This window comes from Acanthaster planci, linkage group LG04 (assembly GCF_054643075.1).
Source record: "Acanthaster planci isolate LZ-2023a linkage group LG04, COTS_SCS, whole genome shotgun sequence".
NCBI classification, from domain to species: Eukaryota; Metazoa; Echinodermata; class Asteroidea; order Valvatida; family Acanthasteridae; genus Acanthaster; species Acanthaster planci.
The window spans coordinates 2,308,409-2,322,585 of NC_141780.1; the positions used below are offsets into that span (position 1 = coordinate 2,308,409).

Below are 14,177 nucleotides of genomic sequence, written 5' to 3' on the forward strand. Positions count from 1 at the left end.
TGGACAGCGAATAAATTTTCGTCAGGCCAGAAAATGGCCAAATTAACTAGTGGTTGAGAAAATGTAGGCCGAAACGTTCCCCGCAGGCGGATGACGCTATTTCCGTGAGTTAAATCAGTAGTTTGGAGAGAAAATCGACCTCGTGTTCCTGCGACAATCAGGAAGAAGATTGCTATAGTTGAATAACAATCCGTTACCAAGCGCTACAGTAAATGGCCTCCGTCGCGCGGGCGAGGCCACATAATTATGGCAGGATGACACATTTTGGCCTGTTAAAGGCCTACTATACCCCAGGCTATTGGTGTTTTGTTTTTTGCATTTGCTCAGACATGGGCCCTATTCAAAAACGAAATCGCGGGAATGCACATCGATCATTAAAACGAACACCGGTTGTCTTCAAAAGAACCGTCTTCTTGTCAGATAAATCAGCACAACTTAGAAAATAGGTCTGCGCGCGAACTGAAAACTACATTCCCCCAAACATACTGTGTAAATTGTAGGATCACAGATACGAAAATAATTAAAGGCTTGCCTGTATAAGAATGGCCACTGGACACATCTGCACAGTAAGTTAAAACAATTGGCCTGTAAGTTCTACTGGTATATTTCATTAAGTGATGCTGGAATTTAATTATTTTTTCAGCTGAAGTACATGTTCGTAGGTACAGAACGATACGAATCTGTTTTTCCTGCTTCATGATGATTAAGTTTTTCCTTAAATTTTGTAACGACATCCAAAGCTGCAGGAAAGATCGAGTTATTTTGCATGATGTTTGAATTTGATTTAATGTCTATGCGCCTTTCAAGATTCGAATTTTGAGAAAATTACGGAAATTCATTTTTTCCTACTAGTAAAATGAAGAAGTGGAATGATAAACGATGCCAGCTCGTTATCCCGTATCCAAAGTACTTAATTAAATATAATAAAATATCTCCGTTATACATTGCACTAAATGTACCTCGTTTCAAGGGCATCACATGTAAAGGTGAGGACTTTTATTCAAGAGCGTTCATCAGGACTGTTTTCAATACCAATCACATTTACAATCTCCCCAACAGGTACTCTGATTGCTACCAGCATTTTTTTTTACCTAATCCTACCTTGACTTCAGTCACTAACTGCAAAGTATAATAGTATACAAGGGCCTAATTGACTCACATCGCGGGTTGAATGAACAAAGTCTGAAAACAAAATGGCGCATGTCTATTTTGGATTTCGATTTGTATTTGTAGTTTGAAAATATGAAATCATTCATTAACGCATGTTTGTATACAGGGGCGGAGCCACAGGGGGCCTGGGGGAACATCCCCCCATTCCCGGTGCCCCTCCAGGTGTCCCCCACTAAAAAAAAAAAGATAAATTGATGAACGGATATTGAACAAGCTAACAAAAGTTCGCCCCCATGAAAACGCAGAAAGCTGATGCTCCACTGTAAGATGATATAGTTCCCCTTTGCGCCCTAAAATGCTATAGCTACGCCACTGTTTGTATATTAATCCCCGTCGCCAGCTTCAGGCATTAAGGGGGCCCACAGTATCAGCTGGGGGGGGCATATCACAAGAACACAATATGTTTATTAAGCTTATGCTTTTTACTGATTGGGGCAGCTTCCCGGGGGGGGTTGCTGCCCCCTCGGGCCCCCCGAGCAACGGGCTTAAACTTCCATATTTATAAATCAAGCATTCGTTAATCTTATATACGTAACACTGAGTTATCTTATTAGTCTTAAGTTTGTATAGGCCTACACACGCTGTTGTGGCAATTTGTATTTGTCTAGGGCACCATAGTAGTGTGCACAAAACACTCTTAAATATGCGTTCGTTTGTTGAAATGGTAAAATATGCGAAGTTGGTATTACACATGAGTAGCAATAGCTTCTTACTAATAGCTTCAATTACTAAGAAGACACTAAGTTTTGAAAAGCAACAATGTAAAATTAAATTTGACTTTGTCTCTATAGCGATTCAGAGGTACTATGTAAAGCGAACAACAAAAGAATACTCAAAAAAGCAAAAGGTCACGTTCAGTTGATGGAATGGTGCGAAGTTTGTGACTTGGTCAAAATGAAAGAACCACTACACAAAGTTTTATACCGTTGAAAACAGAAATGTTCAGTAGTAAAGTCTTATAAGCTGGCCCAAACATCTTGGTTTCATGTCATTTATTTTATTTACAGTTTTGATTGGGAAGAGGACTCTTTAATCTTGTTTGACGGCAAAGGGATGTTCCTGGTCATCAACGTATTCTGGTTGTCTCGTAAATTGTGAAGGCCACTTGTACAAAGACGCACTGGTACGAGAGAGTATCATCAGCTCAATACCGGACGGAGAGTTCGTGCTTCCGTGGGTCGTCTCGGTGCCTTTTCCTGCCAGTGGAGTCTTCCCCCCTCCGCTCATCAGACAGAACACGTGCTTGCTTCTGTCGACAGACTTCAGTTTCCCGAGGAGGATCGCGCGGATGTTGTCCTGACGCAAGCAGAACAACAGGAAGATGAAGAGCCCCTGCAGGGAGTTGAAGACGGAGAACAGGACCTGGAAGGCAAAGTTGGAAGCCTCGAGCACCGACAGCAGACCGAACGACCAGGTCAGGCCCAGCAGGACGGAGATGGCCAGGGCGTTCTGCACCCGGCGGGAGGCCTTCCGCCGCCGGTGCTGATCTGCCGTGCTTCGGACCTGATTTCGACCGTAGATGCTCACCAGCACCATGATGAAGATGATTGTGTTGTATAAGAGGACCACACCAATTATGGCCATCTCACCGTATAGGAATGCTGGACCAGACTTCAAGAAACAGCTATGATAGAAATAAGACAGAAATGCTCAGAGAAAACCTCTGTCTTGCTCTCTTTCTCTCTCTTTTTTTCTGCGATTATTCTCAAGTATTCTCAATCCACTGCTGCCATAAATTTGTGGCAATTTTTTTGCGAAGAGCTGCTTGTTTCATGGATTACTGGTGCAAAATCGTCGGAAACTTTTATGAAGTATTTCCATTGTTGCAGATTTTTTTTTGAATAGCGTAAGGATAATCTTGAGTGATTGATGGTGGGGTGGGTGAGGCTAGCAATGGGTAAGGTGTAGGGGGTAGGGTCGGTGATTGAGCTTAGCTCCTTGAACCCCTCAATATTCCAAAAGAGAAAGCTATAAACTCACACAATTTGATGGTATTACCCCGTTTCAATCCAGCTAGGCCTAGTTGTACCCCCACATTGTTTTGGAGTTGGGTATTTTACTTCATCACAGGCTAAGTAAAGCAGGGCCTTGAGAGTTTAAGTGAGGGACGTCAGTGCGAACACCCTCCTGATTCGATTTTTCTTTAATACGGGCGATTCACAAGAGTGCGCCTCCAAGAGATTTCGCACGTTGTGATTGGCCAACGCGTTGCAAACTCTTGGAGGCCCACTGTTATGAAACACCCGTATTGCTATTTATCAATCAGTTTGTTTTCTTTTGCTGCTACTGCGCTTTCATTACCCTCTTCACAAGAGCTAGGATTCATGAGATGGATATACATTACGCCAGGTTTACAACTTACTATGTCTTGCTCTGATACTGTGTATAATCAACCGCTAGGATGGTGACCACAATTATTAGCGGAGCACCTGTTAACAGGGAACATATATAAAGTATCAGATAACAATTATATCTATAGGAAAATTATTTCTTAGACTTGACTCAAGAATTGATCAATTAATTAAGCGGAGTTCGTTCGGGGTAGCATCCTTCTGACCTGCACGTAGTAGGGACCCCACGCCTGTGATTCTGGGACGGGGATGCATGACGAATTTTCTTTAAGTCCTCACCGCAGTTTTGTTTAAGGAGCAACACAGATCAGTACATTGTGTGTACATCATACGTGCGGGCATAATGAAGGTGCATAGGAGAATAGGAAAAAAATGTCTAATATTTTTGGGGAATATTCTCTCAGTCAAAGTACATTATTTTAGAACATTCAAAATTTCTATGATTTTTCTGACAAATGAGGGCGCTGTTGCTGGAGTCATCAAAAGATGGCACGGTCATATGGGGTGGCAAGTGTACCTTTGCTCCCCACCCCTATTCATGCTTGCGATGTTATGACCCTATTGACTCACCCCACGCCGCCAGGGATGCCTGCAGCATAAAACGCCGCATAGAAATCGTGTTGATGACCTTGACCAGGAGCAAGTACATGTTTGTGGCCTCCACCGCCATCCAGGCCATTGAGGCCAAGGTGAAGTAATGGAGTAAGACTGCCACAACCAGGCAGCCGTGACCGGAGGAGGTCTGCTCAATGCCAACCAAGAAGATCAGGTAGAGACACAGGAGGGAGAAACAGAGACAGATCAGGATGCGGCTGGGGATCTTGACTCGCAGCGATCTCGGGTAGATGAGAAAAGATGAGAAATTACTTCAGCAGTTCACTTCAATATGCAACACCTGGATGCGGCTGGGGATCTTGACTCGCAAAGAGCTTGGAAATAAAAGTGGACACCATAATGACGGCTTTAATTAGCGCGATTAACCTATGGAGTCTGGATGAAAATAAACAATCTCAATGTGGATCATGAAAGGGACAGTTATCGACAGCCTCAGCCAAACTGGACTTTCCAGTATGATTCAAGCTCAACTTATCAAGTACATTCAGACGAGCGCCAGATTGCCGATCGACTTTTCTTTAAATGGTCAGTTTTATATTAGAGGTTCCAGCTCAGCCTAGTAACTCCATTAGAGTTACCAGCTCAGGACCATTCAGCCTACAGACCGAGACAAACCGGAAGGTAAAGACAGACATTTTAGCGTCTTATTCAGCTGTTCTCACTTTTGCAATGGGGGTAAGGTAGACCAGTCAAGATCCCTAGCAGATGTTTCAGGAGGAAACTAACCAATTGACTAGTAAGGGTGGGGGCTACATATTACAGCGAAGGGGTGCAAGAAAACCCTCACCCTTCGGGTGTATGCAAAATAAATAAGTGGATTTGGAAATGTCAGGGTTAATAAAGCAACCATTTATAAGGAGGATGCGCCCCCTCTGGCTACGCCCCTGTGGCACTTCAGGAATTATAAGACGCAATGAAGTTAGGCAAAATCCTTACCGTATACCGATGTAAACGGCAATGGTGATGATGAGAGATATCACTGATACTCCGCAACCAATCTTGCTGATAATATCCAAAGCTGGGCTGGTCCTCGTCTGGCCGAAAACGTCCTGCCAAAGTCAATCGTGCATTAACTTAAAGAAAAATCCGCAGTGTTTTTTTGTCTGCGTGAAGAAAAATTCAAACATTTGAATAACCCTGGACATTACTTGTTTTGATTTTTTTCCCGTTTTGGACAAATACTGCTCGGCTATTGAATATCCTCTTGAACGTGAGCTCAGTCCGAACTTTGAAAGAATAAAGATGTCTTTCGAAGTTCATAATTTTGTCCTTTTGTGGAGAAGGTAAAGAAGATGACGAGACAAAAAGTATAAGGAGAGCGTCTTAGATTTGGCTGATGCTGCCATGCAATGACAAATGGTTACACACCACTGCTCCAAGATGCATGGCCTTAAAACAGACACATGGAATCGGTGTTTGTTTCGATTCGGGGACGGGGGGTACTCACCACCAGCACGGCGAAGCTTGTCAAGTGGTTGCAGCTACACACCGCCCTCTTTTGGCTAGATGACACCAGATGACAACCTTTGTTGGACCAATCCCCGATTCCGCCGTGCATTTTGAAGTCCCAGAAGACGCACTCGGCATTCATTGGTGTGTCGGTCTTTTCTTCATGTACCTATTTAAAGGACAAGTTGATAAAACCAGAAAATGGTTTCGACAACAAATGTAAATTATTTTGTGGGGAACGGGATCACTCGTATCATGCAAATTAAGCAAATTGGTACAAACTTTTACTGCGCTCCTATTGGCGTTTTTGTTGGGCATGAATCAGGCCATAACACGTAGGCCTAATTTGCGTCAATATCTGTGGAAACGCCACGAATGCGTGAAGCTTGTATGCACGCGGATATTTCAATATTTGTCTAATCGATCCGATTTAGTTTAGTATAGGGTTATCCACAATTTGTCACGTTTTTGCTACTATTTACTTTCTTGGCTCAGATTGTTTGGGGAAAAGATCAGAATTTGGATTATACATTAATGTTTCAATGTCTTCAGAATCTCCTTATTTATTTATTTATTTATTTTGATTGAAAATGATTTTTTAGGAAGACAGAAATCCAAGAGAAAGAGAAAACCAATGTACATCGGTGGACAACACCTTTGTGCCTCTCGAGAGCCGACTATTACCTTCAATAAACTGAATGTTGAAAGAACCGACGAATTGCTCGGAAGGTTGTCGATTTCGACGCCGTCCACGGCGGCGACCACGATGCTACTACCGACAGTTCGAAAATAGGACGTTGCATATTGATCCAACAAGTTCCGGGACCGAAACAACTTGTCGTTCTGATACATCATGAAACTCAGCGGTACCTGGCCCACATTGATTGCTGAGATTTTAGGGGAAAGAGGCAAACTTTAAGGATGAGCACATGTTATGTCATTTTCACCTACTTTGCTTGTCAACTTATTTTAGAGAAGCTCGCAAAACAATCTTGGAAACGACATGCAATAGAACAGACAGAGCTAGAAGAACTTCGCAGTGGCAGTTGGGAACACCACCAGCATGCATAGCGGGCCCATTTCCAAAATACACTGCATCGGCGAGATCATTTTTAATAGAACAACAGGCACATACAAGCCAAATAGGTGCAAAACGCCTGTTAAAGACTATGGGGAGATTGGAGAAAAAGAAATGGCTTTTGGAACAACTGAAGGCGAAAACTAATAATTATCCCGTTGTTTCTGAGAGACCGTCGTGCCCTGATAATGCCCCAGTAGGTCATTTTACTTGAGAGCACCAAGTCCTCACTGTCACCAGGTTCTATGTTAATTTCTGCATTGTAAAGGTGACATAAACATTCCCGACAACAGAACTCTAGTGAAGTGTCAAAATTTCCAATCGACTCACGCTCTGAAGGAAGCCGGTCCACAATTTCTTTAGGTAGCATGATGGATGCGATCATGCTCTGAGGGTTGTCACCATCGCATTGGCTGGGGCAGATGTTGATATTCTCCTCCTTCAGCCATTCTCCGTCTCGGCCTGCTCTGGCCACCATTCCTACTCCGTGCGCGCCGACAGAGTCAGAGGAAACGTGGAGCGCTTTGACGGCGAGGCTATGGGTCACGGAGCTGAAGTTCCCCCCTCCCGACAGGACGAGAGAGACCTGGGCCTCCAGGGACTTGACTATCCGAGACGACGCGTTGCCAGTCGATTCAAAGGAATCGTCGTCCACCTGTAGCATGTTATCAACAACCTGGACAACATCGGAAGTCACCTGTGAAAAATCAATCATAATTTTTCAATGTTAAACATCCCAAATGTCTTTACTTTGGTGAAGCCAAAAACAAAGCCTGTTTTTTCTTATTATGTCATATATGGAATTCTTTTGCGTCAGATCACTTCATATCATTGGTCTTGAAAAGTGTATACTGTTAAAGTCTGACTGTAATGCATTGTTAATTATTTCTGAGAAATTAAATTAATTCTACGAATGCTCAAATGAATGTCAGTTTCAACTTTGAACACTGATAAATTGATTGCTGTTCATTTTGTACAAAATAGTACCCAACGGTGTAACTTTGAAAATAATTATTCAAAACAAAACACCTGAACGATCAAGGCCAAGATTCTCGCGGGTCAAAATTCATGGCAAAGAATTACCTCAGGTGACGGGTTCCCAGTCTTCGTTATACCGTCCAGTATGTCAGCTGCGGAGGCCACACCTTTGTTATCGATTCCCGACGTTTGATTAGTCAGAGAAGCAAGTGCGTCCGACACGTCATCCACGTTCTCGTCTGTGATTGGTTTCTGAAAGCAGGTCATTTCATGAGGAAAACTCATTTTTGTTATTGCAAACAGGCAGAGAGTGGCGCGGGGGGGGACTTGGACATGACCTCGTGGTTCCCACAGTTACTCCGCTGAAAATTTTGAAGCAGATATCTTACCTCAGCCAGTTCATCCAAGCCCTCGTTGACATTTTGCTCTTGCAGGCAGTCGATAAAGACGGGCTGTTGCCAGTGGGCACCCGTTTGGACGCTTCCACCGCACAAACGAGACGCACGAGGATGCATTGTGCCTATAAATTTGTATAAGAAAAATATTTCAAGTCCATGGGAAGGAAGGACATCAGCTCCTTCCCCAGCCACAAACACAACAATCGAATGACATATCGAAACACTTTGTGGCCGGCCTTGTATTTCGCAATAGACGCCCCACTAGCAACATCGTTCTCGATCAACCGATTTATTTCTTACCCGTTCCGTCGTTCTTGACGCATTCCTCCAGTGTGTTTCGAGTTTCCGATAGTCTGGTTTCAGGGAAGGTGACAAAACCAGCAGATATAACATAGATATCATCCGGGCACCAGGCTGTGAGGCAAAAATTAAAAGATGTCAAATCCAAGAAACGAGCGCGAACTCACTTGTTCTTTTCCCTGTTTTAATCTTGGCACATCCCATGAGCCTTTGCAACAGGTTACGAATTGTCGAAATTTCGGCAAGAGTTCGTGATACAACTTAGTCTTACTAATTACAATTACTCTTGGCACCAAGACACTACCAATGAACAAACGAAAATAAACAAACTGGTCAAATGTTTGCAATTAGAATCATTACAGAAGATAATTAAACTTACTTGCATTCAAACAGCGAATTGAAAGCTTTCAAATAACGACAGAAAAACAAGTTACAACCCTTAAAGCAGCGTTTGCATTATTTTACATTCTCCTGCACGTGTGCCCTGGCCTGAAACGAGTTACATCTATAAACACAATCTGGTAATCTGTTGTTGGTAGTGTCTTCGCCAAATTGGGTGGAGAAAAATCTGTTTGACAAGAGGAACACAGAAGTCTTTGCGCTTGCGTTTAAGTGTCATGGGTGAGCAGAAAATTTGGACCAGGCACATGAGGTCCAAAAGGTGCTACAATCAGTCTTACAGGAACTGCTAACTAGCCGAGTTGACGGTTCCTTCGTCAAACGGGTACGGTTTACTGCCAGGGATGTCCGTGAAGTCCCGGAGAGCACCCGAGCTGTGTACAGGTTTGTGGCACCGGCCGAGTCGGAGGCCAAGGCTCAGGGGCGCGGTCTCATTTTGCGTGCTTGCATGGTGCTTGATACCGCTCTGTGGCGTACCAGCTAGGGTCATTTTGATTATTCTCTTTTTTTTGGGGGGGGGGTTAATTTGAAAAGGGTAATCCGCAATCAGTGGATGAAAGGGCTTTTCACCGATCAGCCCACCCTTAAAATCGGGAGAGTGGGAATGGCCAATCGTTAAGAGTATCAATACAGTTTTCTTATCTGGAAAAATCTCCCTCGGTTTTTACTTTGCATCATGCCTACCAGTAACAGCCACTGTGAAGGAGCATCTTGCTTCATTTCCGAAATTATCTCTCACGTCACAAACAACGTCAGTGTTTCCGATGGAGAACTGGCTACCAGATGCCGGTTGGCAATTAGCGGCCTCCGTGGAACTACTGACAGTAGGAGGAGGCCAAGTGACAAGAGACGTCGGACTCCCGTCAGTGATGTCCAGATCCATACTGTCGGGACATTTGATGTCCACTGTTGGAAATGCATTTTAAACAGAGGATCATGTTAATGCATACTACACGTGTCCCAGTTTCTGTTGTAAAGTGATTAAAGAAATGAGCACGAGGTGAAAAATACCACTGGCAAAGGTTTTTCTAGTTCCGATTGACAAGTGACTTGAAAAAGAATTCTGAAACGAAAACCATCAATACTTTTGCACCACTTCACAATATCTGGATTTATTGAAATATTTATGGTTTATATAAGGCCATTCGAAAGGACCTCCTAACTTACCACCTGGGCTAGCTGAGTCAGTCGTGGCTTGCATATTGGTGGTCGCTTCAATGGCCTGGTCTTCTGTGGTTGCATCAGTTGTGGCTACTGTTTCAGTTGTGGCCTTTACAATTTGTTGTTCGGTGGTGGCTATCGCTGTGGTGGCCTTTTCAGTTGTTCGTTCTATAGGGGTTGCTTCAGTGGCTTGTTCAGTCGCGATTGCATCACTTGTGGCTACATCTTTCGTTGCGGCCTCTTGGGTGATTACCTGTTCAGTGCTCGCGTAGACAATGGTGGCTGCTTCAGTTGTTTTCTCTGTGGTAGCTACTTGGCTGGTGGTGTTGTCCGTGGTAAGTGTGCCGTTTGTTGCCAGTTCCATGGTGCCGTTTGTGGTCACTTCTGTGGTGCTTGTTGTGTCGGTTGTGTTGTCCGTGGCAAGTGTGCCGGATCCATTTGTTGCCAGTTCCATGGTACCGCTTGTAGCCGCTTCTATGGTGCTTGCTTCCGTAGTTATCTGGTTTATGAGGGTTGTATTGGTAGTTTGTTCTGTTTGGGATTCTAAAGTGATGTTAATATTGACACTAGGTTCTGTAAAAGGTTCGTAAGTACCCCGCGTGGTGCTTGTGCCGGTTGTGTTGTCCGTGGTAGGTATGCCAGTTGTTGCCAGTTCCATGGTGCCATTTATGGCCACTTCTGTGGTGCTTGTTGTGTCGGTTGTGTTGTCCGTAGTAAGTGTGCCGTTTGTTGCCAGTTCCATGGTACCGTTTGTAGCCGCTTCTATGGTGCTTGCTTCCGTAGTTATCTGGTTTGTGAGGGTTGTATTGGTAGCTTGTTCTGTTTGGGATTCTAAAGTGATGTTAATATTGACACTAGGTTCTGTAAAAGGTTCGTAAGTACCCCGCGTGGTGCTTGTGCCGGTTGTGTTGTCCGTGGTAGGTATGCCGTTTGTTGCCAGTTCCATGGTGCTGTTTATGGCCACTCCTGTGGCGCTTGTTGTGTCGGCTGTGTTATCCGTGGTAAGTGTGCCGTTTGTTGCCAATTCCATGGTGCCATTTAAGGCCACTTCTGTGGTGCTTGTTGTGTCGGTTGTGTTGTCCGTGGTAAGTGTACTGGATCCATTTGTTGCCAATTCCATGGTACCGCTTGTATCCGCTTCTATGGTACTTGCTTCCGTAGTTATCTGGTTTGTGAGGGTTGTATTGGTAGCTTGTTCAGTTTGGGATTCTAAAGTGATGTTAATATTGACACTAGGTTCTGTAAAAGGTTCGTAAGTACCCCGCGTGGTGCTTGTGCCGGTTGTGTTGTCCGTGGTAGGTATGCCGTTTGTTGCCAGTTCCATGGTGCCATTTATGGCCACTTCTGTGGTGCTTGCTGCCGTAGTAATTTGGTTTGTGAGGGTTGTATTGGTAGCTTGTTCTGTTTGGGATTCTAAAGTGATGTTAATATTGACACTCGGTTCTGTAAAAGGTTCGGAAGTACCCAACGTGTCATTTGTGGAATCTGCAGCAAAACAATAACACGACATTTATTGCCTTAAGTATTTCTTTACGTTAATATTACACTTCTATAATGAACATTCCAGAACTGAATTGTTTCAAACTGCTTTAACTTTGCATTGAAATTACCATCGTTAGATAGATAAGCATATCATAAATTCTCCTGGTTTGGAGTCATGTGAAAAAACACCCAGTTTTGTTATATTTTATATTATATTGGACCAAAAACAAACTTGGCTTCTTTTACGCTTGTAGGAAACAAATTAGGCCATGGCTTATTATAACAAGGAAATTAGCAGAGAAATTTGTTACGGTACCTGTAGGTGTTGCGGTAGCGTTGTTGGCAGTGCTGCGTGTGGTTTCCAAGGTTCTTCCATATGCAATTGTGGTGTTTACAGACGTTTCAAGTGTTGTCTGTCCTGCATTAAAATTTGTGAAATTTAACGGCGATATGCCTTTTATTTCGATCGTAAAAACGCTTATCTGAACTACTTCGAACGTGAAAAGGAAACTCCTTGGATGGATGAACTTGAACCTAAACCCACGACGTCACGGTATTAACTCGTCTACAACAGAGACGATTATGACGGGACCATGCTACATTCGTCTGCAATACATTTTTCCTCAGACATGATCAAGCCTTTCCTCGGTCTTTCTTTTTTTCGATGCCTTCTCTTTTCCTACTAAGGTATTGACGAGTTTATAGAGATTTAAAATGTCTTATATACAGGTTTTGACATCATTTGCATCAAACACGTGCTTCGCTCAAAGTGTCAAAATTTTAGACCCAGGGTATACTGGAGAGTCCAACACTCTTTCATGGACTCTGGTGACGAAAAGGGGGTAATCCGCAAACAGCGAAGTGAAACACAAATTGCTTTCATGGCAAAATTAAACTGCAAATTTTAGAACGAAGCAACTGTACTTGATTTAAGTTAAAACAAACTCTGTAGACCGCAACTGTCAACATGAAAATGCCCTGTTTAATAGGAAAGATCAGCAAAGGAAAGAACCAAGAGTCGCACTGCGCAAATTACAACCGATGTAAGGCCCTATTATTGTAATTTTCAGTTAAAATTTTTTAAATATCTGATTAGTGGGAATGTCATGTCTTGAAATCACGTTTTTAGAATGAAGTTATCCAGACACTACACACTTAGATGTTGACATAACACTGGCAAGCAAAAGGTACAATGGACCATTTTCACAGGAACCCATTTTCGATCGTTTCACCCGAAACTGTATCTTATTCAATATGATCTATACGGGGTTCCAAGCTTTACTTTTACATTTTTGTTAAATGTGGCTTAAAACATCTGAAAATAATTTATCACAAATTGCTTTTTTTTTACCCTTGAGTTCCGAGAATAAAAAGTTTAGCTCGCCTTGAATTGAATTGGTCAACTTGTCAATAAAGCTAAATGTAATACCTGAGCTCTACGTAAGGAAAATACTTGAAAAAGTATCGATTTTGGCTGCAGATAAATGACGAAGACGCGTGGTGTGCTGTTTTTAATTTACAGACATTGCTGTTTAAAATTTGATAAATGGTATCAATCATTGGCCAATATTTCTCTTCGCATTTGTGATACACATGTATAGAAGTCTGCAAAATATCTACATATCAAAATCATAACCATGAACAGTAAACACGGCAACTTCATGTTTATTTGGGTGAAGAGGAACGAAAAAAAACCACACATATGTGTGCAGCATCGCTCGATATCTAGTTAATCAACAACGCGCAGACTATCGAACCGAAAGATTACTTAATCGAGTTGGTATTTGCACCAACAATTCTGGTACGAACTATTTTTGATGAGTATTGACAAATGAAGATTTTTTCAAATTTTTTAAATTGCGGTTAGCGCACAGGTGCATTTCGTTCTTTTTTTAGTCGTTGGTATATAACGTTTGCTCTTTCGAAGTTACAGTAGTTATTTAGTCCACAAATGGCTGGTATAACCTCTGTTGTCCGTTTGTACATACAAAAGCAAGAAAATAACACTACAAATGTTAGGTTGCGATAAGCTATAAAAATAATTATGATGAAACCACTCATGCACGACCCAGTCAAAATTTTTGTAGAGCAAATACATTTTTAGACATGTGGTGGATTTTGAAGGAGTGGGAGATATTCCTTCACAATATATTTTGCATGGACCACAAATCACTTTACGGATTATTATCACTGGGTTTATAGTACTTTCCTAAAACCCAATATTTGAGACAATACTCAGCTTGGCATGCAGTTAACAATGACACATCCAGTGGCTTTTTCCACATTAATTATAATTTTAGATCATAATAGCAGCCATTGGTGCAAAAATGAACCCCTTACCTTGCACCATTGTCATGATGAACAACATTACGACCAGCTCGAGGGTGCCCTGGATTTTTTGCAAGGAGCCCATCTCCGTACTGCCACTACGCTCGTTCACAGTCAGGGATCTTCGCCTAGGAATCTCTTCGTCGACTCTCATCCGAAACCGTTCTGCTCGTGTCGCATTTGCGGTTGTCGGCTTCAATAGGTGCGTTCGCGCGGTTACTCCTGTTAACACCAGTAGGATGCGTGCGCATTACACTCGGGTACAGGAGTATATACTCCCCCTCTAGCGAAAGTATACTCTCGCTGACCCTCGGGTCGTACTCCGGCCGTTCGAGCGATCAGGAGTATACTCGTGTCAACGCGAGTTGCTCGCTGGAGCGCACCCTATAAAACGATTGGCTCGTCCGAAAACTTTCGCTTTCAAACAGCGTTGGTATTGAATTTTGTGGGAAATAGTGACAAGAACTA

General features: G+C 42.9%; 1 protein-coding gene across 2 annotated transcripts; it reads right to left on the minus strand.

Annotated features, from left to right (window-relative positions):
* Window positions 1-255: 255 nt before the first annotated feature.
* On the minus strand, window positions 256-13,970 carry LOC110986417 (uncharacterized). 2 transcript variants are annotated; one of them, XM_022248263.2, is made up of 14 exons: window positions 13,722-13,951; window positions 11,698-11,799; window positions 9,906-11,384; window positions 9,423-9,644; window positions 8,340-8,453; window positions 8,031-8,161; window positions 7,747-7,893; window positions 6,994-7,360; window positions 6,270-6,472; window positions 5,584-5,754; window positions 5,073-5,185; window positions 4,092-4,357; window positions 3,533-3,599; window positions 256-2,794 (listed from the first exon to the last, which is right to left on the minus strand). In XM_022248263.2, exons 1-14 carry the CDS (start codon window positions 13,861-13,863, stop codon window positions 2,200-2,202), a joined length of 4,119 nt encoding a protein of 1,372 aa, XP_022103955.2. In that variant the 5' UTR covers window positions 13,864-13,951; the 3' UTR covers window positions 256-2,199. The 2 variants fall into 2 exon arrangements, 1 of the variants encoding a protein (XP_022103955.2); XR_015424972.1 differs by having other exon boundaries at window positions 2,658-2,794; window positions 4,092-4,263; window positions 13,722-13,970.
* Between the last annotated feature and the right edge of the window lie 207 nt (window positions 13,971-14,177).